Source organism: Zingiber officinale, chromosome 10A (genome assembly GCF_018446385.1).
Source record: "Zingiber officinale cultivar Zhangliang chromosome 10A, Zo_v1.1, whole genome shotgun sequence".
Lineage (NCBI taxonomy): Eukaryota > Viridiplantae > Streptophyta > Magnoliopsida > Zingiberales > Zingiberaceae > Zingiber > Zingiber officinale.
The window spans coordinates 77,744,254-77,755,317 of record NC_056004.1 but is presented as its reverse complement, the minus strand read 5'-3'; the positions used below and the strand labels follow the sequence as shown (position 1 = coordinate 77,755,317).

At 37.0% G+C, this 11,064-nt stretch overlaps 1 protein-coding gene across 1 annotated transcript; it reads right to left on the bottom strand.

Annotated features, from left to right (window-relative positions):
• Window positions 1-1,317: 1,317 nt before the first annotated feature.
• LOC122026909 (CDPK-related protein kinase-like) lies at window positions 1,318-6,261 on the bottom strand. Its single transcript, XM_042585643.1, has 8 exons — window positions 5,640-6,261; window positions 3,998-5,142; window positions 3,659-3,700; window positions 3,451-3,559; window positions 3,214-3,292; window positions 1,743-1,850; window positions 1,470-1,646; window positions 1,318-1,377 (listed from the first exon to the last, which is right to left on the bottom strand). The coding sequence occupies exons 2-6, from the start codon at window positions 4,126-4,128 to the stop codon at window positions 1,795-1,797; spliced, it is 417 nt and encodes a 138-aa protein (XP_042441577.1). The 5' UTR covers window positions 4,129-5,142; window positions 5,640-6,261; the 3' UTR covers window positions 1,318-1,377; window positions 1,470-1,646; window positions 1,743-1,794.
• Between the last annotated feature and the right edge of the window lie 4,803 nt (window positions 6,262-11,064).

The following is an 11,064-nucleotide window of genomic DNA, read 5'->3' as shown; positions in this document are numbered from 1 at the left end:
ATTTAAAACATAAAAATGTATGAAAAACACCAAATAACCACCCCAAAAATAATATGTCTAATCATTCATTATCAATGACTTTGATGAACATGTTGTTCACCATGATTTTGTTAATTATTTTCATCATTTGAATCATCACTATCGTCATTTTCATCACTATCTTCACTGTCATCTCTTGATAAAACTTCTTTTCCTTTCAATTGTGTTGACTTTTCTAGATTATTCTTCTTTCTTGAATGACTTTGAACGCTTGTAGCTGTGTTGTGTTCTTCAGCATTTGATGCTCAAAGAGTTTGATCTAACCATGCCAAATCATCATCTTCTAAAATTGATGATTCATTATCTCTTATCCGTTCATTTAAGATGACATCATCATAAAAAAACATGATTGAGGTCTATGAGCTGTAAAAATCATCATCTTCTTTTTTGCGTACCGTGTCTTGTACCCTAAGCCGCATATTGTAGTGAACATAAACTAATTTGTTCAACTTTTTGATAGCCAAGCAATTACAAAGCTTTGTGTGTATAAGAGCCAAGTACTCCAATTTCTTTCACATCCCAAAGATGAGCATGTTTAACTTAGAACTTTAATTGCAATTTTCAAAGGGTGTGGGACATCTTCACCATAATCACTCCACTATTTAGCTAATACAAAAAAACAATCACTACAACAAAAACCCTCATAGACATCGATTTTCCATCGGTGTCTATTACATTTTCGACCGATGTCTATGAAGACGATGTAAAAGGTCTGTCATTTTAGACATCGGGTTAAAACTGGTGTAGTATCACTTAACGACACCGGTTTTCGAATCGGTTATTAACCGGTGTAGTATCACTTAACGACACCGTTTCATCAACGGTGTAAAACCGATGTAATATTATATGGTAATAACACCAGTTTTGGCAGCGGTATACGACCGATGTAATATTAGTTAATGACACCGATTTTACAATGGTGGAAAACCGATGTAATATCAGTATTTTTTACCAATACAAATTTGATTTTCGAAACAATGAAAAACCGACAGTATTCAAGAAAATACACAAATATTCACAAATTACACAAATATTCTTCATTCAACAGTATCCATAAAATACACAAATATTCACAAATTACATAAATATTCTTCTTACAACAGTATCCATAAAATATACAAACATTCTTTTTACATCAAAAGCTAATAGATATTGTACACATCAAGGTAGAACGTCGTGAGTCAAAAATCAAGCTCAGGCTACATTAAATTATGAGAATCAGAATCTGTTCAACTTGATATACTGCTCCATTCTTCTTGTGCCTTTCATTTCCCTAATCTCACCACTTTTCACGTTCAAATGCCTAGTTTTCTGAGTTAAAACATCCACTGTTCTAATCTGTCAAACAAAATTATCATTTGGTCTACTTAACTACAGCAAAGAACAAAAATAGAAGAATTATACATGCTGCAGAAGTCCTAGAATATTACCTCGCAAAAGGTCAAAACTGCAGCATATAAATTCTGTAGTAATGGTAATGGTGGAGGCATACAAAAGAAACTTAGCAACTGCAAAAAAAATGGCAGCAGGAATGGATGCCTCGCCACATTTAAGATATCAATAACCTTACTCTCCTTCATTGACTCGGTTGCATTTTGCAATAGGGCCTGCACAAGGATAGACATAGAAGTAAATGATAAAGGAAAGTATGCAACTGAACAATCACATTTTGGATATTGGCAAACAAATTCGACTAGACTGACCATTCGAAAGTTGTCGAACGATATGTGACCTTCTCCGTTTGGTGCTAGCAGCTTAAACTGTGATCTTAGATAAAACAGCTGATCCTCTGTTAGGGCTTTGGATAGCGCCTGAAAAGTGCGATGCAATAAAAAAATATTAAACAAGTAAGATAGAGTATACAACCATTATATAAGTTCTGCATGTTGCTGTAAGACAGACTTCAAGGTTTTGATGAATTGAATATGATGGGTGCAAAATTGTTTGCCCGGGAATCGCTGTTTGTATGTTTGTTGTACTACTGCCTTAAGATATGATAAGAATAGGTTCAGCAAATCAGCAATCAAATTTTAAATGATTTTTATTTTTTTTTTAAATTATTAGGTTGGAGAAAGCCTCAAGTAGTAAAGACCAACACAGCTTAATCATGATAATGATTTATCAAGAATACCAAGTCTACAAGATTTGAAATTTAAGCACACATTTACCGGGTTTGTAGAGTAGTAGCTCTAAGATATCCATATTGGGTTTGCCTTCTAAGTCATCTATTGCTATATCAAATTTTGAACCTTTAATTGTTAGTTTAAAGGCACCATACATTGTAGATCCCTTAACGTTCAAGACACATAGATCTAACACTTGCCTGCATTATTCATTGAGTTGAAATTTTGCCTTCTAATATTGTTAAATACTTCTATCTTGTTTTCAAGTTAAACCTGGTATTTAATCCTTCCCCATTCTACATTAGCATTGCTTAAGTTTGTTGTGGAAATTCCATCTCATGCACTAACCCATATCAACTGAGGATATTTGGGTTATCAATGTATGGATAATTGAGAGCAATTATCAGGTCGAAATAGTTTCTTAGTAACAGTGGATGCTATAAGTTGTCACAAAATAATTTGACATATGATTCAAGAATGATGTGAACAAACAAGTAACTACTGTATAAAATTCTACAAATCCAAAGCCAACTAAAGAATAATTGAAAAGACTTGCTAGAAAAATCTAAAACAATTTCAATTGGCATCTTGAGGTGATCAAACTCAAAAATGTCTTCCAAGTAGCCAAGTTAAATATGAGTGCCACGCGATGTTGACAATTATTAGTTTGTAACCCTTCCCACTTTTCTCTTTCCAATCTAATATTACTTATATCCTACTCAAGATTATTATTACTTCTCATCATTTGCTACTGTACTTTGATAGATTTATGTTAATGCAACAATTCTTACATGATGCTTTCATAAAAAATAAAAGCTGAAAAAAGAGGACTCTATTCCATTACAGTAAAAATCTGTAAAATACCTAAAATATAATGCAGAAAATGATAGGTTGAATGACACATTCAAAAACTTTAGTGGCAAAGGAAACTCACAACAAATGGTACCAGAGAAAACAACAAAAGGAACCCATAACAAAATAGGATAGCATTTTCATGTTTAACATCACCAAAAAAGCAATCAACTAGACCATGCCACTAAACAATGCTCACCTGGTTTAACAAAATCGGAAAGGCCAAAATCAATCAACTTCATCTGAGCATTTTCATCTCTGGTGGTGAAAAGAAAATTCTGTTGTTAAATACAAGGAAGAAATATTAACAGCGCTGAAAAATATATGTTGAAAAAGAAATGAACAGCAGAATATCCTAAGTTGCTCCTGTAAAATAAGAGATCTAAAGTAATATCATATCTGCATAAATTGAATCAAAGTTCTCTATGATACAAACCTCTGGCTTTAAATCACGATGCACAACACCTTGAAGATGACAAAAGGCGATTACACTCAGTATTTGAATAACTATAGCTTTTGCATCCTCCTCTGAGTACCTTCCACCTCTTGAGAACACAAGGGGAAAAAGCAATCAAAAGTTATTAATTTTCAAATTCAAATAATCAAATAGATATAAATTATGGCCAATAAAATCACTTTTTTACTTGGATAAAATTCTTTCTAATAATTCTCCACCTTCACATAATCTGGAAAAGAGAAAAACATATTGTTGAGTTCCAAATTAACAGAAGTACTACATAAATTTTTAAAAAAAAAATTGCTGCCCATCATCTTAGAAGTGTTCATTTTAAAATTTGTATAGAAAAGTATTATCATTTTTCCTTAGTGTAGGATACAAAGTGGAAAGCAAAGAGGCATATTAGTAGGATACTACATGCAAAAAGTTTTGGATATATCAACTCTATCTTGTGACATGGAACAAATATCAAATGTAGAAACGCTGTTACTCATTGTTAAGCTAACTAGAGTTAATTAAGACATACTCCATGACTACGTAGACGTTAAGTGCATCCTCACATGCATCATAAAATTTGACAAGATTATTATGGTTGGACAGGGCTTTGAGGATTTTGTCCTCTCTACGAACATCTTCAATTGATATTGGTGTTGTCATCTGTAAAAACAAGAAAGAACCTGTGAAGTTTCAAAACACCCATTACAATGTTAAAATGCACTAACAATATGAGGCATGCATGATAGCAAGGATACACTTTCCAGCATCTGAAGGAAGAAGTCTCATTTCAGTGACTTTTGACAATTCCAAATCATCATTACTTTCTGAATCTGAGCTTTCAGACTCTTCATCTTCGTCGCCTATCTCGATCTGATGAAGAATCTAGCAAACAGTACATAAGCAATAAAGCAAAAAATAGCACAGGAGCCATCAGCCAATCTGACTATCCTCAATGGTGTAACTCAAATTTGCCCCTCAAATAATTCAAATCCTTCATGACATTATTACTATAAAGAACCATTCTCAGCTAGTAATCACCAACTTAAATAGGCAACCTCAAGCACCAACATGTAGCTATCCAAGAAACAGCTTACCGGTGGCCCCTTAATTCATGCTTAGAAAATTCAAGTCAGAGGCAACAAAAGTTCAAGTTTACCAATCAGTGAGGGAAAATAGTGCATTATCGAGCACCACAATGAATTCTCCAAAAAAACACAGAAAGCTTTCTAATGTTCAAGATAGGACAAAACTAATTGTTAGAAAACAAACAGCAAATAGAAGCATCAATAATCAGCTAAATGGAACTTGTATCCAGCAACATAAGTTTAAGCTCACCCAAAATTCTTCGTCAAGAAGAGCCTCGCGGGCAGTAAAACGGTCGAAGACCTTCCTGTGCACGCATTCTAGTTTGTCCTCCAATTGACTGGTTGGCTCGAAGCGTCGAATTGATCGACTGGACGAGGGTTGATCACTAGAAGACACCTCAATTTGAGGAAATTTAGAAATGGAACTAAGATTGCCAGAAATGCCTGCCTTATTCATGGCGCCAGAAGACATTGCACGCTCATCCTTCCTACAATTTGAGACAGAGAGGAGAGGCAGAGAAAAAGGCTATGCTCTTACCTTCATGAAGACCTGGAAGCTTAATTCTGAGTCCAGAAACTGCTGAAACAACTAGAGAAATATGAAAAGGAAAAAAATGTCAGTTCAAATTATAGGATTTACCTTCATGCAAATGCAGTGCAATTTTTCTTTCTTAAAAAAAACCTCAGATACTCTAATACCAAACTGAGCCCCTAGTATGTTCTTAATCTATATCTTACCTTTTTTATTATTGAAAACGTCAAACACACAAATACACATAGGTAGCTCTCAAGTTAGTTTCATGAAGAAAATACTAGAATTGACAACTCCAATTATCGATGTCATTTTGAAGGAACCCATGGTGTTATGTTTTAGATTTTTATTTTTTTTTCTCCAGAACCACAATGTTTAGTTACTTATGTATTATCTTTTAGCTTTGCACATTTCACCCCCAATATAACCACTTCAGGCGTTACAATGACCAATTTAAGACTAACTCATCTTGCGAAATTTCTACTTTAATCAGCTTCAGAATTTTACTCAATTGTTTAGAACATAAAGCAGCATTTCACAGGAATCGACTATACCTGAGATTGTCGGGGTCAAACAACCATCGCCAATGACCATACTTGTCCCTAATAGCGTAAATAGTAGTAGCAAAAGTCGAGAAGTCTGATTCTTCTCGAGAAATTTCTTTATCCGTAAACTAGTTCGAGTTTCCTCACAGTCAGTTTCAAGCTCGTAAGCAGTCAGGTGCTCATGTGCAGCATGGGATGTCCTCGATAGTCCAATCTTTGAATGCCGCGACATTAATGAATACAGAGCAAAGGTCCCGCCTGTATACAGGAGAGAAAATGAAGATGGAGGACCCAAGTATACTGGACCGGATTTTGAAATCTAGTAACTACCTTCACCATTATTAGGACACAACGCCCCTTTTTAATCCAGCACGAAGAGCTCAAAGGCCTTCTTCAGAAGGCCTCTCCGGTGCTCGAAAAAGGTCACCTGCCGGCTGGCCAGGTTCTCTATCCTCCTCATCTGCATCTTCCCCCTCACCATGTCGACCGATTAGTCGATAACACACCCGGAGGCAGCGCCGAATCATACCGCGAGCAGCAAAATCAGCGAGCAAGGAGCTCCGATCAGTCCTGGCCACACGAGGATCGACAAGGAGGGATCAAATAGAAGAAGGAGATGAGGAATCTGTAAGAAGAAGAATAGGGAGAGAGGAAGGAATAAGATGAGAATAATAAAATCAATTGTTCATTGATATTTGCCCTAAGGACAATACAATATATAATGTTCAAAAGTACTTGGTCAAATAACTAATTAACAAATAACAGAATTATTCTAAGAATAATTCTGAGAATAATTATAACAGAATTATTAGAATAATCCAAATACTAATATGATTTGATTTGGTAATTTGATCCGGTCAATTTGGATAATTCTGTTATATCTCTTTTACCCCCCGACAAACTCAGCGGGAGATCTCTGACGTTGAGTTTGCTTGCTAACTTGTTGAAACGTTGTCTGGATAGTGGCTTAGTAAAGATGTCAGCGATTTGATCTTTAGCAGAAATATAAGAGACGGATAACTGTTGAGTTGCCACACGTTCACGAACAAAATGAAAATCAATTTCCACATGTTTTGTATGAGCATGAAAAATTGGATTTCTGTGAGATATGTTGCTCGAATATTGTCGCACCAAATTTTTGGTGCAATATTTGATGCAAGATGAAGTTCAGAGAGAAGTGATTGAAGCCAAATAATTTCTGACGTTGTATTTGCTATAGCTTTATATTCCGCCTCAGTGCTTGAACGAGATACCGTAGGTTGCTTTTTCGAATTCCATGAGATAAGATTTCGTCCAAGAAATATTGCATATCCACTAGTAGAGCGTCTATCTTCAGGAGAACTTACCTAATCCGCATTACTATATGCATGTAAATCTCGAGATGATTGGCGATATAAAAGAAGACCATGTAGAATAGTGCCTTTGAGATAGCGAAGTATTCTTTTTACATTATCCCAATTTCGTTCGGTTGGAGCATGCATGAATTGGCAAGCACGATTTACCGCAAAAGTAATATCAGGACGTGTGATAGTTACATATTGTAAGGCCCCAACAATACTTCGTTAAATTTGTGGATCAGATAGAGCAGGAGAGGATGAAGTTGGAGAGTTGTTTATAGCAATTGGCGTAGAGACCGGACGTGCTCCATCCATTTTGGCTTTTTGAAGAAGTCCAGTAACGTATTTGCTCTGAGAGAGAATATAGTCATCCTCATGTGGAATAAACTCAATACCAAGAAAAAAACGAGCAATACCCAAATCTCTAGTAGGAAATTCTTGATTGAGAAGACTTAATAAAGTTGTGATACCCTTGTGATCATTGCCTGTTATCAGAATGTCATCCACATAAATAAGAAAAAATATCATATTTTCATCATTATATTTGTGAAATAGAGACGAGTCAGTCTTTGATCCAGAAAATCCTTGAGCTTGTAACCAATTAGATAGTCGATGAAACTATGCACGAGGAGCTTGTCGAAGACCATATAAGGATTTCTTGAGTTGGCAAACATGAGATGGAAATTGTGGATGAATGAAACCAGATGGTTGCTCCATAAATATAGTTTCCTCAAGATGACCATGGAGAAATGCATTTGAAATATCCAATTGTCGTACAAGCCAATTAGAACTCACAGCTATTGATAATAATAGTCTGACAGATGTAATTTTGATGACTGGGCTGAAAGTGTCATTAAAGTCAATACCTGGCTGTTGACTAAATCCTTTAGCTACAAGTCAAGCTTTGTATCTTTCAAGAGAACCATCAGCTCGATGCTTAAGACGAAATACCCATTTAGAGCCCACAACATTCATTGAGGGAGTGCGCGGAACTAAAGTCCATGTTCCATTGCGAAGAAGTGCATCAAATTCTGTAGCCATTGCACTACGCCAGTTTGGATCCTTGTTTGCTTGTGTAAAACATGTTGGTTCAATAGATTTGGAAGAAACCACTAGAGCTCGTAGAAGGGGATATCAAGTTGCATTTGGTGGGCAACGCTCATAAATATAACTAATGGGAAGCATGCGACGAGGAGCATTATCATCTGAATCACTTGCTGATGACGACGAGGAAGTAGGCTGACATGGTGATGTAGATGACGGACTTGCATTATCCGAGGAACCAGAGAGCATATTATCTTCGATCGGCGAGACTTCTAAGATTGGAGCAGCAACCGGAGGTGATTCTGATGGTATAGGAGAGTTATTAGAGAGCTCCGGAGTAGGACCTAGAATTCCATCACTTCTGATAATATTAGGTGGCATTAAGAAGGTGCCACTTGTATCTGGAGGAGAGATTGAAGAAGCTACCGAAAAAGGGAATAAAGACTCATCAAAAGTAACATGTCGTGAAATATAAATTCGTCCTGTTGGTATATGCAAGCAACGATAACCATGGTGCAAATTACTATAACCAAGAAAAACACATTGTAGTGAACGAGAGTCAAGTTTGTGTTTAGAATAGGGCGTAACATGGATAACATGCGCAACCAAAAATTCGAAGGAAAGGGTAATCAGGGGTTTGATTATAAAGTTTTTCAAAAGGACGTTTATGATTGAGCAATGGTGTAGGAAGTCGATTTATGAGATATACTGCAGTGCTAACAACTTCATCCCAAAATTTTCGCGGAACTGATGCATGATGAAGAAGAGCTAAGGCAGTTTCAATTATATGTCTATGTTTTCTCTCAGCAGAGCCATTTTGTTCTGGAGTGTGAGGACAAGAAACTCGATGAACAATTCCACAAGAGACAAAATGACGATGGAGAGCTTGATATTCGCCTCCCCAATCAGAATGAAAAGAGAGTATTTTACGATTAAAAGATCGTTCAACTTGAATTTGAAAATTACAAAATATATCAAATATGTAACGACCCGCCTCCTACTGACTAGGCTGTGAGGCCGATCGCTACATTATGCTGTGCTAAATTACTATTGCGGAAATCTGGATTGATTAAAATTTTACTAAACTGATTACTGTAAAATCTGAACTTAACATTCTAGGTGTACCTAGGAGTTGTACACATGCTAGGGAAGATAATCTATGCCTCTCGGATGTCCTGCTAGCTGTAATCAGGCATTTCAATCGATCCATGAATCGATTGGGCTGTCGGATCGATCTAGTGATCGATCGATACGCGGAGAAAACTACGGATCGGTCGGTGACCGATCCACAAACCATCTCACACGTATGCGGTGGATCGGTCTGCCGATCCGAGTATCTTGATCGATCGATGGGCCGATCGATTAACTCAGCGATCGGTCGGTGGCCGTCGATGAGCTTTAATACTGTTCGCATCGGATCGGTCGGTGGCCGATCCATAATAAACGTAACTCTGTTGGATCGGTCGGTGGCCGATCGGTGCCTAACCAACTCGATCGATCAGATCGATCCGGGTTCGATTTCGAACTGAACCCACGATTTGACTATTTTGTGCCTCAATCACATTACATGTTCTAAGATGGCTAGGAAACACTCTAACAACCACAACTAACATTCTAACATCATAAAGAACAATGTTCTAAGCATAATAGAGTGCATGGTTAACTAATTCATAGCGATCAACATACTAAAGTGCAAATTGCTAAAACACTAAAAAGCACTAATGTTTAAACAAAGCTTGCTAGAGTTCCCTAAGATCTTCTTTCCAAGTTCCTGCCCACACACATCTTCATAGCATTGTCCTCCAGCCTCCGCTAGTCCATCTTTCCTTTACCTTTATCTGCAGTATAAGGAAAAGAAAGTATCTATAAGCTTTCGCTTAGTAAGAAACTATCTACCTCACTAAAACATGCATTCGATGTAATATGCTTTTAAAACATGCTGTTTGAAAGTGCACTGATTAGACTGAAACATGGCATGTTATCATACATAGAAATCAAAGCTAGTCATGGCATACTATCATCTAACCATGTGTAATAAAAGCTGAACATGAACACTAAAGCATGGCATACAAAGCTAACCATAACTATCATGTGTAACAACAAGGAAAACTGAGCTGAACATGAATTAAACTAGTTCAAACTCAACTAACATAACTGATCTTGGTGAGTTTTGAAAAATTATAATATAATAGATTAAAATACATAATCATATTGGCAACTGTACATGCTATGCGCGCATCCTCAACTAAACCCGGGGTTGCAAATCCCGAATTTAGTAAGGTTTACTAGGTTATCTAAACCTAGGGACCGACTATGGGAGCCCAGCCCAATGGATATCTAATCCTGTACAGTGCCACTACTAAAAATAAAATACTGAATCATAGCTAATTAATTTACCTTGCTTCTACTAGGTTATCTGAACCTAGAGGCGACTGTGGGTGCCCACCCATTGGACCGTAGTCCCATATATGCTGTGGCAAGGCTAACTAAACTATTTAAATGCTTCTATTGCATTTACTGAGCTATTAAAATGCCTAAGTTGCATTTTTCTGTGCTAAATAATTTAATCGAACACTTAGTATGCACTAATTCGCATCCTTGTGCCGAAAGTCTACATATTACTAAACTAAAACATGGAATTCACACGGAAGCTACTTATACTGCAGGTGAGGGGTTTCTTACCTCCTGTTTGGATTTTCTTACGATTCTAATCACTGGATTTCCGAATGAGACGATCCTTTCGACGATCTTCTCACGTCTATGCGTTCCTCTCGCGGAGGGGAGCGTCCTCGTGTCGAAGTCGTCGCCGGAAAGTGTCCTTGGGCTGAACCTCAGCCTTCCTTGTGGTTGGCGCCGAGAGAGGGAGAGGAGAAGAGAGGGTTGCGGCGTGGCTAGGGTGAGGAAAAGAGAAGTTGCCGATTAAAATCCCATCTCCCCACTTATTAATTCCTATTTATATTAAGGGATTAATTCCCCCAACTCTAATTAAAATAAAATGATTTCCCTTTCCTTTCAGCACGACCCTGCTGGGTTCATCCGGTTACTGAAGCTAT

What these genes read in the sequence shown, in the direction of transcription:
- LOC122026909 (XM_042585643.1), bottom strand. Translation starts at nt 4,128, where the DNA reads ATGACAACACCAATATCAATTGAAGATGTTCGTAGAGAGGACAAAATC. An exon ending in ATCGTGATTTAAAGCCAGAG is followed by an intron (nt 3,293 to 3,450) that starts GTTTGTATCATA and finishes ATTTAACAACAG; the next exon opens with AATTTTCTTTTCACCACCAG. An exon ending in TTCCGATTTTGTTAAACCAG is followed by an intron (nt 1,851 to 3,213) that starts GTGAGCATTGTT and finishes CGCACTTTTCAG; the next exon opens with GCGCTATCCAAAGCCCTAAC.